Here is a 14,578-nt window from a genome sequence, read left to right as displayed (position 1 = left end):
AAGGCAACGGATGGACATAGGAATGGGGTGGGGATGGGGCAGATACATGGTTAAGGCAAAGAGTTTAGTTATATTCCTAAAGGGGACTGCCTTAGTTCTGTATTAACCAATCTTTGTTAAACACGATTTCAAACCTGCTGGTCTCACCTGGTAGCTGTCCAGCCCTCTCTGGAGCTTGGTGGACCTGGCAGTGATGCAGCCGATGGAGATGGACAAGACGGCTTCAACCATGAGCGGCAGTGTGCCGGAGTGCTGGACAGGCTTCACTGTGACTTGGACTCTCCGGGAATGACCCTGCAGAGATGGGGGTGCGATGCGGAAATGGGTGCCAGGAATGGGAACCGGGAGGGACAGGTGAAGAGGATAAAGGAGAGGGGGAAGAATTATGGAACAGAGAGGCAAGAACTAGATAGTCCCAGAAAATGTCTGTGACGGAGAAAGCATGAAGCAAGCCGAGGCAAACCGAGTACCTGTCTGAGCTGAAAGACGCCGCCTGTGTTGACGTCCTTGGCCTGGTGAAGCTCCACGGCGGCGTACTCCCCCAGCTCGTTTAGCTCCAGGATGGAGATCCACATCTCTATTCTGCGAGTAACTTCGTTCCACCTGCAGAAACACGTCCCAGCAAACAACCAAGTCATTATTCTTTTAACATTTTTTTATTCTTATTTATTTGACTTTGTCGGGTCTTTGCTGCAGCACGCGTGTGTGCTCAATCTCGTCCAACTCTTTGCGACCCCATGGATTGTATAGCCTGCCAGGCTCCTCTGTCCATGGGATGATCCTGGCAAGAACACTTGAATAGGTTGCCATTTCCTCTTCCAGGGGATCTTCCTGACCCAGGGATTGAACCTGCATCTCCTGCATTGGCAGGTGAATTCTTTAGCATGGCACCACCTGGGAAGAACCTTAGTTGCCTCTCAACAAGTAGGAGTGTAACTTCCCCGACTACGGATTGATCCACGTCCTCTGCACTGGAAGATGGATTCTTAACCACTGGAGCCCCAGGAAAGTCCCATCCATGTCATTATTAATCAAACACATTATTAGCAATAGGAAGAAGCCCCAAGTCACTGAGCATTTATTATGCGTAAGGCACTGTGCTATATGTATCACACAAATTATTTTCTTATTTAATAAACTCTCAAAACAACCTCCTATGGTATAGGTTCCTTTTATTTATTTTATTGAGTGAATAAAATAGACAGTTCACATATTCAGTGAACTGTTTAGCTCTCAAGCATAGAGCTGGATGAGTCATGACAAATGCACACATCTGTGCCCCTTGTCTGGCCATGACCACAGCAGGTTTGCTCAGGCCCCTTCCCCCTCAATTCCCATACCATTCACAGTAGCTGTATAACCTCAGATTAGTTTTATCTGTTCAAGAACTTCATATAAATGGAATCATGTAGTATTGTGCTCTTCTAGCTCTGGCTTCTCTGATTCAAAACAAAGTTTGTGAGATTTGTCCAAATGGGTAAGAGTGGGACAGAGTCCTTTTCCTTTTCATTGTTGAGTAATAGTCTATTGTGTGACTAATAACACAGTTTATTTCTCACACTGAAGGACATCTGGGTTGTTTATAGTTTGGGGGACATTATGAATAGAACTGCCATAAACATTTATGTACCAGGCTGCTTATGGACTTGCATTTTCATTTTTCTTGGGCAAATACCTAGAAGGATGATTGCTGGGTCATGGGAGAAGCAAATGATCAGCTTTAGAAGAATATACCCTCCTGTTTTCTTCTATAAGCTATATAGTTGTATCTTTTACATTTAAAGTCATGCTCCATCTCAAATTAAGTTTTGTGGAATCATGTGAATTAAGATCAAGGTTGTTTTCTTCCAAATAGATACCCAGATGTCTCAGTCTCATTGAAAAGATGTTCCTTTCCCCATTGAATTTTTTCAAAACCTGGTAGTTTCTTTCATCATTCCCATTTCACAAAGGAGAAGATAGGCTCAGAGAGTCCTAATTCTCAACTGCTGTCCAAGCGTGAGCCTTGACCCCGCGTCTGAAGCCCTCAGCCAAGCACACACCTGTCATGCAGTGTTCTCGTCTTAGCGTGAAGGGAATCGACTTCCCAGATGGAGCTGCCATTCCCGGTACACCGGTGGCCCCACACTTCGATGGCCAGTGCTCCATCTGAAATGAACTCCAGGAATTCCTCTGTTACGTTCACCACATAGTCCTGGGATAAGCAGGGGAAAGGGAACAGGACAGGAATTATGCAGAAAGGAATCTGTGAAATGTCCTTGTTACCTTTCAACTGGACAGATTCACTTCAGAGCAGGTTAGCCTGATCCCAGCTTTAAACCCATTACTGCTGTTGGACAGAAAACAGCAAAGAAACCAGCATTATTAGATGGGAAGGGATACTCCGAGATAACTGAATTGAGTTCCTTTCTTTAATACAAGAGGACACTGAGGAAAGCAGCTGCCCCACGTCACACCGCTTGCTGTTGCAGAGCTGAACCTGTCCTCCCTTCCTTGTGGTTCGGTCTCTTTTCCCCACACCACTCCGACTTTCAGATGGAACAGACCAATCAGCACAGCAAAAAAAAAAAAAAAAAAAAAAGAGGAATTTATGATTGTTCTTCGCTATGGCTTAGGAGACTAAAAACAGAATTAAATTTTGTATGATTATCTCCACCCATCTGCACTCTTGCTCTTAAACTCTCCCACTCCAACTTTGCAAAAAATGTTTACTTATTTATTTATGTCAGTGCTCGGGCTTCTCACTGTGGTGGCTTTTCCTGCCATAGAGCACAGGTTCCAGGTGCACGAGCTTCGTAGCTGCAGCTCCCACAGTCTAAGCACAGGCCTGGCAGTTGTGGTACACCGGCTTAGTTGCTCCTTGGCATGTGGGATCTTCCCAGAACAGGGATTGAACCCATGTCTCCTGCACCGGCAGGCTGATTCTTTACCACTGAGCCACCAGGAAGGCCCTCTCACTCCAACTTTTCGCAGATGAGTGAAGAAATAGACGCTGAATGGATGGAGCAGCAAAGCAAATCGCCCAGAACAAAGCAGCAGGCAAGGAACCACTTTCACTTCCTTCCCATTAGCAGGAAAGGGAAGGAAGTGGAAAGGCTGTGCTGTGCCATATTGGTTTAACGTTATACTACCTAACTAATTATTTTATTTGGAGTCGTGTCACTCAGTCGTGTCTGACTCTTTGCGACCCCATGGACTGCAGCACGCCAGGCTTCCCTGTCCACCAACTCCCACAGCTTGCTCAAATTCATGTCTGTCGAGTTGGTGATGCCATCCAACCATCTCATCCTCTGTCGTCTCCTTCTCCTCCTGCCTTCAATCTTTCCCAGCATCAAGGTCTTGTTTAATGAGTCAGATCTTCACATCAGGTGGCCAAAGTATTGGAGCTTCAATGTCAGCATCAGTCCTTCCAATGAATATTTGGGGTTGATTTCCTTCAGGACTGACTGGTTTGATCTCCTTGCAGTCCAAGGGACTCTTAAGAGTCTTCTCCAGTACCACAGTTCAAAAGTATCAATGTTTTGGCACTCAGCTTTCTTTATGGTCAACTCTCACATCCATCACGACTACTGGAAAAACCATAGCTTTACTAGATGGACCTTTGTCGACAAAGTAATGTCTCTGCTTTTTAACATACTGTCTAGGTTGGTCATAGCTTTTCTTCCAAGGAGCAAGCGTCTTTTAATTTCATGGCTGCAGTCACCATCTGCAGTGATTTTGGAGCCCAAAAAAATAAAGTCAGCCACTGTTTCCATTGTTTCCCCATCTATCTGCCATGAAGTGATGGGACCAGATGCCATGATTTTCGTTTTTTGAATGTTGAGTTTTAAGCCAGCTTTTTCACTCTCACCAAGAGGCTCTTCAGTTCCTCTTTGCTTTCTGCCATAACAATGGTGTCATTTCTATATCTGAGATTATTGTATTTCTCTCAGTAATCTTGATTCTAGCTTGTGCTTCATTCAGCCCAGCATTTCACATGATGTACTCTGCATGTAAGTTAAATAAGCAGGGTGACAGTACAGTATACAGCCTTGATGTATTCCTTTCCCAATTTGGAACCAGTCCATCGTTTCATGTCCAGTTCTAACTGTTACTTCTTGACCTGCATACAGATTTCTCAGGAGGCAGGTAAGGTGGTCTGGTATTCCCATCTCTTTCAGAATTATCCACAGTTTGTTGTGATCCACATAGTCAAAGACTTTAATACAGTCAATGAAGCAGAAGTAGATGTTTTTCTGGAATTCTGTTGTTTTTTCTATTATCCAGCAGATGTTGGCAATTTGATCTCTGGTTCCTCTGCCATTTCTAAATCCAGCTTGAACATCTGGAAGTTCTCGGTTCACATACTATTGAAGCCTACCTTGGAGAATTTTGAGCATTACTTTGCTAGAACGTGAGATGAGTGCAATTGTGTGGTACTTTGAACATTCTTGGGCATTGCCTTTCTTTGGGATTGGAATATTTGAAGATAGGGCCAGAATTTTAAAAGGAAAACAAACTTAATGACCAATTAGCACAAACTACACATTTTAGGGGTGAAAAAAAATTCCAGGTCACATAGTGAGTCCAAGGCCTCTGAGACTAGTATTTATTAAGCTAGTTGTTAACTAGGACGTATTTTAAATCCAGGTTTCACCCTTCTAAAGGAGCAGCTTTTTGGCTCTAAAGAAATATGAGAAATAATTAAAAGAATATTCAGAGAACAACAACAACAACAAAAGATTAATAAAGAATTGACAAATAGACTTGGTGAACACAGCTTAAAAAAAGTGGGCTACTTGTTTTCATAAAAATAATGACTTGACAACTGATGAATTTATTTGCAAGGCAACAATAGAGAAACAGACATAGAGAACAGACTTATGGCCATGGGGAGAGGGGAGAAGAGGGTGAGACATATGGAAAGAGTAACATGGAAACTTACATTACCATATGTAAAATAGATAGACAGTGGGAATTTGCTGCAGGTCTCAGGGTACTCAATCAGGGGCTCTGTATGAACCTAGAGGAATGGGATGCGGAGGGAGATGGGAGCGAAGTCCAAGAGGGAGGGGACATATATACACCTATGGCTGATTCATGTTGAGGTTTGAGAGAAAGCGACAAAATTCTGTAAAGCAATTATCCATCAATTAAATAAATTTAAAAAGGCAAAAAAAAGAATGACTTGACAGACTTTACATATGTGAAATTTTACAAGTGATGATATGGATGTGTTTTCTAAGTGTTGAACCAGAAAAAATGGGCACAATTTCAAAAAAATAGTAGTCTTGAGAATCTATTACGAATTGTCCGTGGAAAATAATTGTAATATATAGTGGAACTGTATGTAAAAAATAAAGTACACTTGGAGGTTAAAAAGCCTAATAAACATTTTATGTTTCATAATGGGGAAAACCTATAAGTTACAAGTAGACTTCTGAACTGGGCTCCGGCCGGCAGCCTCCCAGGTAGTTCATTTTGCAGTGGCATTTGTACCTTACAGTGAGAGAAGGTCACGGTGTACTGGGCATCCTTGGACTGCGGGGAAGGCACCTCAGGGTCCACAACAGGGGCAGCCACCGTGGATTCACACTGGTCCCAGAACGTGTACTGACAGAAGACGAAATTTGAGAGGTTTAAGGGCAGCCCAGTTGCTTCTTTAATTTTTACCTGAAGAGAAAAAAAACACAAAACATGCAAATATAACTCTCATAAAGAAAACAAACTATGCATGCTTTTCATAGGGATGAAATAAATCAGTCATCCATTTGACATCTGAAGTATTCTTGCCTGGGAGATTCCATGGACAGAGGAGCCTGGCAGAGTCGGACATGACTGAGTACACACGCATACAAGAGCATCTGTAATGACATCTGTACCACAGTTTTGTAACTGCAGTATATGAGCATGGTGACAAATGCACACATCGCTCTCAAACTTTCCTAACGACTGAGTTTCAGATACAGCTGCAACCTTTACTAGAAAAGCATGATTCACTAAACAATATACACTCCTTGAAGCTCACAGGCATAGACACTTTTGAAACCTCACACAACTGTCATCATAAAGTGTGCTATACTTCTGGAAAAAGTACTGTCCATTACCATGCTTGCTGTCAGAAAGTTTAACTTGTACCATGTTCTGTGCAGGGGTAAAGAATCTGCCTGCAATGCAGGAGGCCCCGGTCCGATTACTGGGTCGGGAAGATCCGCTGGAGAAGGGATAGGCTCCCCACTCCAGTATTCCTGGGTTTCCCTGGTGGCTCAGCTGGTAAAGAATCCGCCTGCAATGTGGGAGACCTGGGTTCGATTCCTGGGTTGGAAAGATTCCCTGGAGAAGGGAAAGGCTACTCATTCCAGTATTCTGGCCTAGAGAATTCCATAGGCTGTATAGTCAATGGGTCGCAAAGAGTCGGACACGACTGACCGATTTTCACTCACTCACTCACTCATGTTATATGCAAAATGCCCAAGATTTTCCATCAAATTGTTTTGAATGGAGATCACTTATTCGAGCCTCCGCAGCCCCGCCCTCTCACCCGGCATGTCAGTTTCTTGACTCGGTGAATGATTTCCCCGGTGCTGTCTACTACTTCGAGACTCCCACTTTCACTGGAGTTCTCCGAGGAGTCGTCCTCCACCATGCGCTCCGGGAGGGCGCCTGTAACTCGCATCACTTCCACGTGGAGACGCCCTGCAACCTGGGTCAAGGAACCAGAGCACCGAGGGGTTAAAAGGCAGCCTGTGGACAAAACCAACCTGAGATGGAAAGGATGCAACCATAACCCCCAGTGAGCAGGTCCACCGTGACAACTAGGCCACCTCCAGCAACAGGAAACTTCCAGAGCTAGTCTGCTCCATCACCTGCTCTATAATCACCAGGCTTTACTTGGAGCGAAATCTGCCTCCTGGAATCATCTTCATTCTTACCCTTCTTATACAGGACAGTTCATGAACAGCACAAAGGCAGCTAACACATGCTACTTGGAGTCATCTATTTCCCTTATTCATATATTCATTCACATACTCATCTGATCAAATACCTGGCATCGTGGGGAACACCAAGACAAAGACACGGGCTCTGCTGTCTGGATGCGCACAGTCAAACGAAGAGACAGAGAATTAAAAACCCAGGAACAGCAGTATAGACTAACTGCTCTAACAGAGATATGTGCGGGTTGTCACGAGACGAATTTATCCACTTGACAAATATTTACGGAGAAGTGACTGGGTGCCAGGGAAGGTACGAAGCATTGCGTTTACAACAGTAAACCAAACAGTCAGGCCACTGGGCTCATATGGCCTCTATTCTCTTGGAAGCAAAAAAGGCGAACAGACCTCATATGGTGGCTGGAAGCAGGGTGAAGGGTTAGACCTACTCCAGGAGGGAGGACAAATACAAAGCCACTAAGTTATAAGGAAACAGGTCCTTTAAGGTGGTTTTTCTAAAAAAAGGGGGTGGGTGGGGCTTGAAGTCTCCAGCCCCTTAGTGGTTCTCTGGATCGTTGAGAGTTTAGCAGCATCTCTCCTATAACTGCTGGCACAGAACTGAATTTAATGGGTGGAGTCACCCCAACCTTCGCAGACTTGGAGTGCGGTCATCGGCCAGGTTTATCCCTGAGACCACACTTTAAGGCTGGAGTGACAAGTCGTGAAGGGGACACACGCGCTGGCAGTGCTGCTGTCATCTTAAACAGTGAGGCTCATTCTCAAAGACAGCTCAGACCACCTTCTGCAGAGCAACTGGCCCTGGCACCCAGGACCTGCGAGAAATGAGCTGATGGCATTTGACAAGTGAGACAAATGTGGAGGAAGGAGAATGAGAAAGGGAAGAAAGGAAATAGGAGAAATTAGTTAGAAGATGGTACTTCTTAAAGCTTTCTTCCCCTAATGCTTTTTGAGAACCTAATACATTTTTAGTAAAATTTTAGGGGTATCAGTGGAACACTCAAAGCCCACCATGGACCCTAGCTTAAGTAACCCTGACTAGGGACTCAGCTATTACGTCCCTTTGTCATTGGAGTTGTGCCCATTTTTAACATGGCAAACAGTCTCCTATAGCAGCATAGTGTTCAGAGGTGGGTTACACGTGTAGGAATATGAGCCATGTACTTACACATCACAGCTGGGAACCTCGGGTTTATTTTCTGGGTTCACTTCAGGCAGAGTGGAGCCCTATTCTCAGCCTGCTCTAAGAACCACAAACCACATGTAAACTACACAGTGGGAATATGTTGTATGATGCAGAGAGCTCAAACTGGTGCTCTGTGACAACCTAGAGGGGTGGGATGGGGTGGGAGGAAGGTTCAAGAGGGAGGGGACATATGTATACCTATGGCTGATTCATGTCGATGTATGGCAGAAACCAACACAACGTTGTACAATTATCCTCCAATTAAAAATAAATTTTAAAAGTAAAATAAAAATGTAACTTAAAAAAAGAATCATGAAAAGCAACTTAGTATTTCCAAGTTTGCATGTTATTAAAGAACAAATTACTTTTAAATTTAGTAGCATCATGAAATATTGATGTTACTAAATTTAAAATGAAGACATTTGTTGATGAACTGGGAAATAAAAAAAAGTTAGAACTTGAACATTTTCTGAAATGTTTCAGGCTGACATAAGGCCAATATAATGAAATAATTAAAATATGAGAGGCATTTTTTTTTAAAGAGGTGGTAACAATGGGATGGTTAAGCTTGTTTGTTTTGAATATTTCAGATTTCAAAATAATCCTCTCAAGTTATATCTTATAAGGGCTTCCCCTGTGGCTCAGATGGTAAAGAATCTGCCCACAATGTGGGAGATCTGGGTTCAGTCCCTGGGTTGGGAAGATCCCTTGGAGAAGGGAACTGCTACCCACTCCAGTATTCTAGCCTGGAGAATTCCATGGACAGAGGAGCCTGGCAGGCTATACAGTCCATCCGGTCACAAAGAGCTGGACATGATTGAGCAACTTTCACTTTCATTTTTACATCTTGTAAAGATCACTTAGGGGCCAGGAAGGAGCTAAAGGGTATTATGGAGGTAAAAGCTTAAAAGAGGAGTCAATGTGGGGCACAGAGCCGAATCTGCTCTCCAAAAGATTTCTAATTCGATTAAAACGAAGAAAATCCTTGTGAACCACAAACAAAAAACATGTTCTAATAATCTTTTAAAGCCATGAGTTAATGTCGATAGTTTCTACTGATATTAGTAGAGAAAAGAGAATGTGGCCCTGAGGCTTCACCCTAGTTTCTGGGTCTAAATCAAGAACATAACTTAAATGGAGTCAAACAAAAAAAACCACACTTGAGCCATGGTCATTTTCTCCCAGGCTGGCTCGTCCTTACCTCCCCCTGCTGGCTGATGATAGGAACTGCATACTGAAGCTTCACATCACAGAAGAGACACTCAAGGAACACATTAGCGACACCAATCAGGTTGTGATTCTCTTGGGCTTCATAGAAAGGGTCACCTCGTTTCCCGCAGAGTCGCTTAGCCTGAGTGGCAGGACAGGTTAGGGGGTTGGGGGTAGGGGGTGAGTAGGAAAGAAAACATCAACCTAATAACTATTTAAAGCCATCTATTTTAAAATGTTTCAAAAAGAAAGCATTTATCCACATCAATTAAAAGTAAAATCAGAATCATGTCATAAAATAAAACAAAACTAGCACACGGGAGGGGCTTGTTAGTTAGGGCAATAACTAATGAAAAGGCGTGGAAAGCCTTTCTTCAGTTATAGCCCCACCCACCACACACCGCACCCCAACCCTCCCCCCGTCTTCCCTGGCACACCCTACCTTTTTTCCATTACTCATGTCCGAACAATGGACCATGCTCTCTAAAATTATTCTTAGCATGTACCCAGCCATGAACACGGCTAGGGGAGCATGAGCATATGCTAATGAATACAAAATCCATGCTGGCCCATCTAAGCTGATTTTTAACACCACCTACAAAACAGCACAAATCCACTTTGTTCCACTTCATTTCACTTGAAATGTACTCAAGCTGCAGAAGGTGCTAGATGTTCTCTTCACTTAGTTCCTATCTGTGTGAGGATCACATATTTTATGACCCATCCAACTGACCTTTCAAGATCACTTTCACTTTACATTTCTAATATAAATGTCCCAAGCATCACTACAGATATTCAGTGATGCCCGTGTGTGTGTTCTGACGACTGTGTGTTAGTCACTTAGTCGTGTCTGACTCTTCGTGACCCCATGGACTGTAGCCCGCCAGGCTCCCCCATCCATGAAATTCTCCAGACAAGAACAGTGGACTGGGTTGTCATTTCCTTCTCCAGTTCTGATGGCTAAATCACTTATATTCTGTCCTTTTAATGCAACCAAAGCTCCTTGACATTTTGTCCCTTTTACCTCAGGAATCTTTTCCTTCCATTCTTGATAAAGTTCTCTCATATCAATTAATTTATTCTCCAGCTTCTCAATGGTCCATACTTGGGTGCTCTTTCCTTTCCTCCTCACTTGAATAGCTGGCTCACTCACTATTGCTCCTCTCTGTAGAATGTAGGAAAACGAAGACAAAAAAACAAACACAGCAAATCTTGTTATAACGTTTTGGATTGCTAAAGCAATATGCACTATCACAAAGTAGAAAGTTTGAAAAAGACACATAATGTATACAAAGAAGATGAAATCTACCATATGTGGAATATTCTAGTTTATTTTCAATCTTCTTTGTAGGGCTGTGCACGCACGTTTTATTTTTAATCATGATCAGAACCAAGCAAAAATACAGATTTCCCATCCCAATTCTTTCTCCACAGTTAACCTTTTTGTGTGGTTAAATATTCTTCAGAAATATAATGTTTAATAGCAACAAAGTGATCTGTTATGGGGATGTATCGCTCATTTGACTAATTAGTCTACTGCCCAAGATCATGGCTGTTTCAAATGTTTGCTATTACAAAGGTAACTATGATAAGCAGCCTTGTACAAAAGCACATAAACCTTTACAAACACTTGTGTAAATATGGATTTAGAGTAAATGTCACAAAGGAGAACTGCTTGGTCAAAAGACTAAAATGCAAGAAGGCTGATGAGATACCCTCTGACTCATTTCTCGCTCACTTGTAGGGAGGGAAAAATGAACGGAGGGAAAAATTACTTTTCAAAGTTTCTCCCTAAAGAAAAAAATCTTGAAGTTTTAATGATGGAAACTTCCGAGGGGCTGCAAAGAATCCTTCTGTGTACATAAAACAGGGATCATAGGAGTTTTCCTTTCTTGTCACTCTCTCAGAATGGTACTATTATAAGATATTTACACATCCCCCATTTCAGGAGGCATGTATATGAGAGAGAAAAGCAAGAGGAGTTAGTTATATCCATTTCTAGTTTCAAGGTTTTATTATTTATTTCTGGCTGCACCGCGTGGCTTGTGGCATCTTAGTTCCCCAACTAGGGAGTGAATCCTGGACCACAGCAGTGAAAGAGCAGAGTCCTAACCACTGGACCACCAGGGAATTCCCAAGTTTCAATGTTTTAAAGAAAGCATTTAAACTAGCAAGTCTTTTAGCCCTCTGAATTCTCATATTCTGATCATATATACCCAAAGAGGTTTCTAGAGGGGGGTCTCTAAAAGAACAAACCCTCCGGCTCACGTCAGGGTCTCTTCACAGATGTTCTGCAGATGTCAAGGTTCTGTTCTACCTCTCAGAAGCTACTGCCGCGCCTCTTGCCCTCCTCCTTCCTCTTTGAGAGCATTCTCACCTTCCTGTTGGCACTGAGGTTCGCGGCAGGGATCTGCAGAGTCACCTGGTAGTCGGTGAGCTTGCTCATCTCCTCGGCTAAGAAATTTGCCTCTCTCACCAGGGTGTTGGCTTTCACCAGCTGCTCCCGCAGTTTTGCCAGGCTTTGGCGAAAGAGTTCGTCCCTGCGAGCAGCAGAGAAGGAACTGAGAACATCCGGAAGAAAACCGCAATCCCGTTTTCCAAGTGAGTCATATTATTAGAAAGTAGTAAGAATCTCCTCTCAGACTATCTTTCAACCTATTGTTGCCAATTCACCTCTTATGCTTCCCTCTTCCCACCGGGGTTCCATGGGCTATTCACTGGTAACCAGGGATGAGGAGCAAATGTGTGGGGTAACTTAACTTCCAACCATGTTTTAAATTATATAATATTTGAAAAAGAATCGATTTTGATATGAAAATGCAAAAAAAAAAAAAAAAAAGCCCAATAAAGCATTCCTTTAGGAAAAAGAAATCATTATGACTTTTGTAAGCTTTGCAGTGGAGGAGATCTAGAATAAGGAGAAAGTGTTTTATGTGATTTCTTCATTTGGTAGATGTGAGAAGTAGGTACTTTTGAGGCAGCAGAAGTTTGCTTTTCGACTCTAAATGATAGTGCTTCCTGAAAATGTGTCTCTAACATCCTGACTAGATCCAAACCCTGTTACATATTTTCCCAGAGCCACATTTTTTGCCTCAGTAGTCTTCATCATGTAGTTCAGCTGGTAAAGAATCCGCCTGCAATGCAGGAGACCCCAGTTCGATTCCTGGGTTGGGAAGATCCGCTGGAGAAGGGACAGGCTACCCACTCCAGTATTCTTGGGCTTCCCTGGTGGCCCAGCTGGTAAAGAATCCGCCATCTGCAATGCGGGAGACCTGGGTTCGATCCCTGGGTTGGGAAGATCCCCCAGAGAAGGGAACGGCTATCCATTCCAGTATTCTGGCCTGGAGAATTCCATGGTCTATTTCATGGGGTGGCAAAGAGTTGGACATGAGTGAGTGACTTTCACTTTGGGTCTTCATCACAATTACAATTTTTCACTTATTTGTATAATTATTTGACTAATAACACTCATCTCCCCTGTGAAGCTGTAAGCACCCCTAGGGCAGGGACCACGTCTTTTTTGCTTGTCACTACATCTAATTCCTGGCCAAGTACATGGCCCATCATAGAATATGCAAAAATTACCCAGTGAATGAAAGAAAGAGTAGAGCTGACCCTTGAACAACATGGGTTTGAACTGCATAGGTCCACTTAGATATGGAATTTTTCCTCCATGATTCATGGTTGTTTGAATCTATGGATGTGGAATGCAGATATCAAGGACCAACTGCAAAGTCACGGATTTTCTGTGGCATGTAGTGTCCACACATGATAAATGCTTAAGAAATATCCAGTGCTATTATTATTACAACAGAGGAGTTATTAATGGACTATTGACAAAGCCTGGCCTTTTCATTTACTGAATGCATGACTGAGAGGATATTTTGATTGATTGAAATAATATTTCCCATGACTTGGTGCTGTTGGGATCATAAAGAAGCACCATTCCCAGACTGCGGCAAGAACGCTTTGAAATAGTTTATTGTCTTTACTGTTGTTACCATTTCCTCCACCACTGCCTCAGTTCTGATACAAATATTTTAAAGTTGTAAATTTAAAAAATTCAGATTTCTTAACATTAAAACTGCATTTAAATTGACTCCAAAGTAAGAGAAATAACAAGAAATGCTTTTTATGCTTTGAGTGAGTGAAAGTCATGTCCAATTCTTTGGGACTCCATGGACTGTAGCCGGCCAGGCTCCTCTGTCCATGGATTTCTCAGGCAAGAATACTGGAGTGGGTTGCAATTTCCTTCTCCAGAGGATCTTTTGGACCCAGGGATCAAACCCGGATCTCCTGCACTGCAGGCGGATTCTTTACCATGGGAGACACCAGGGAAGCCCATTTTTATACTTTAGAACCATTCAGTTGTTCTCTACTTCAAAACCAAACAGTGGTATTCTAACTTGGAACCATTTTTATTGACGGGTAACGGGGCAGGTGAAATCTTTAACAACTGACGTCACAGTAAACATACTTGAAAGTGGAAAAGTGAAGTCTCTCAGTTGTGTCCGACTCTTTCGGACCCCATGGACTTGTAGCCCGCCAGGCTCCTCCATCCATGGGGTTTTCCAGGCAAGAAGACTGGAGTGGGTTTGCCATTTCCTTCTCCAGGGGAATCTTCCTTGAAAGACAAGGCGACCACTAACAATTCAGACATGGAAGTAAGACTTCCCTCTTTGCTAGGTTTGTCCCCCTCTGACGTGCCTCACGACGGCCTCCGCCGAGGCCCCGAGGCCTTGCCCCGGCCCCCGGGCCCCGTTCCTACCTCTCCTCGGCCCACTGGGTCACCTTCTGCTGCGCCGTCTGGCTGCTGTAGGCCAGCCGGTCGGGGCCGCTGCTCTGGGGCTGCCGCTCCGGGGACAGCTGCTGGCGGAGCTGCTCCAGCTCCCGCTCGTACATGAGCCGCTGCTCCTCGAGGGCGCTTCGCTTTTCTTCCAGGTACTGTTTCTCCAGGGCCTGCACCACGTTCTGGACTGGGTCTGGCGACCAGGAGACAAGGCAAGGGGCTCTTCAGCGGTGGCTCGGACAGGCGGCGCCCCCCAGCCCCAGAGAGGCTTCTAACAAGGACCGTCTCCTCCCCCAGACGGAGCCTTTCCGTGGGCTTGTCTGTGAGCGGCCGGCCGGGCCCGGCCAGGTGGAATTCTCTCCATTTCCTTTTTCTTAACATTTCAGATTAAACACCTTGTATGGAAACATTCCTCGCATCTATTATTACGTTCTTCAATTTGATGAGCTTGCCCTGATGTCTACA

The 14,578-nt window shown here is 43.8% G+C and overlaps 1 protein-coding gene across 10 annotated transcripts in view; it reads right to left on the bottom strand.

Moving 5' to 3' along the window:
- Positions 1–14,578, bottom strand: part of KIF13A (kinesin family member 13A) — a 195,048-nt gene that overhangs the window by 31,341 nt on the left and 149,129 nt on the right. For all 10 annotated transcript variants that reach the window (XR_009693639.1, XM_061147540.1, XM_061147544.1 and 7 more), the window contains exons 17-25: positions 14,093–14,306; positions 11,702–11,864; positions 10,349–10,489; positions 9,317–9,466; positions 6,521–6,682; positions 5,479–5,652; positions 2,043–2,194; positions 471–603; positions 148–294 (exon numbers count right to left, since the gene is read on the bottom strand). Coding sequence is in view for 9 of the 10 variants with exons in the window: in XM_061147540.1 (XP_061003523.1) it covers positions 148–294; positions 471–603; positions 2,043–2,194; positions 5,479–5,652; positions 6,521–6,682; positions 9,317–9,466; positions 10,349–10,489; positions 11,702–11,864; positions 14,093–14,306 (1,436 nt within the window). In the remaining variant the exon portion in view is untranslated. The remainder of the gene's footprint in view (positions 1–147; positions 295–470; positions 604–2,042; positions 2,195–5,478; positions 5,653–6,520; positions 6,683–9,316; positions 9,467–10,348; positions 10,490–11,701; positions 11,865–14,092; positions 14,307–14,578) is intronic.

Source organism: Dama dama, chromosome 7, assembly GCF_033118175.1.
Source record: "Dama dama isolate Ldn47 chromosome 7, ASM3311817v1, whole genome shotgun sequence".
Lineage (NCBI taxonomy): Eukaryota > Metazoa > Chordata > Mammalia > Artiodactyla > Cervidae > Dama > Dama dama.
The sequence above is the reverse complement of the archived record's forward strand: the minus strand, read 5'-3'. Positions and strand labels throughout refer to the sequence as shown.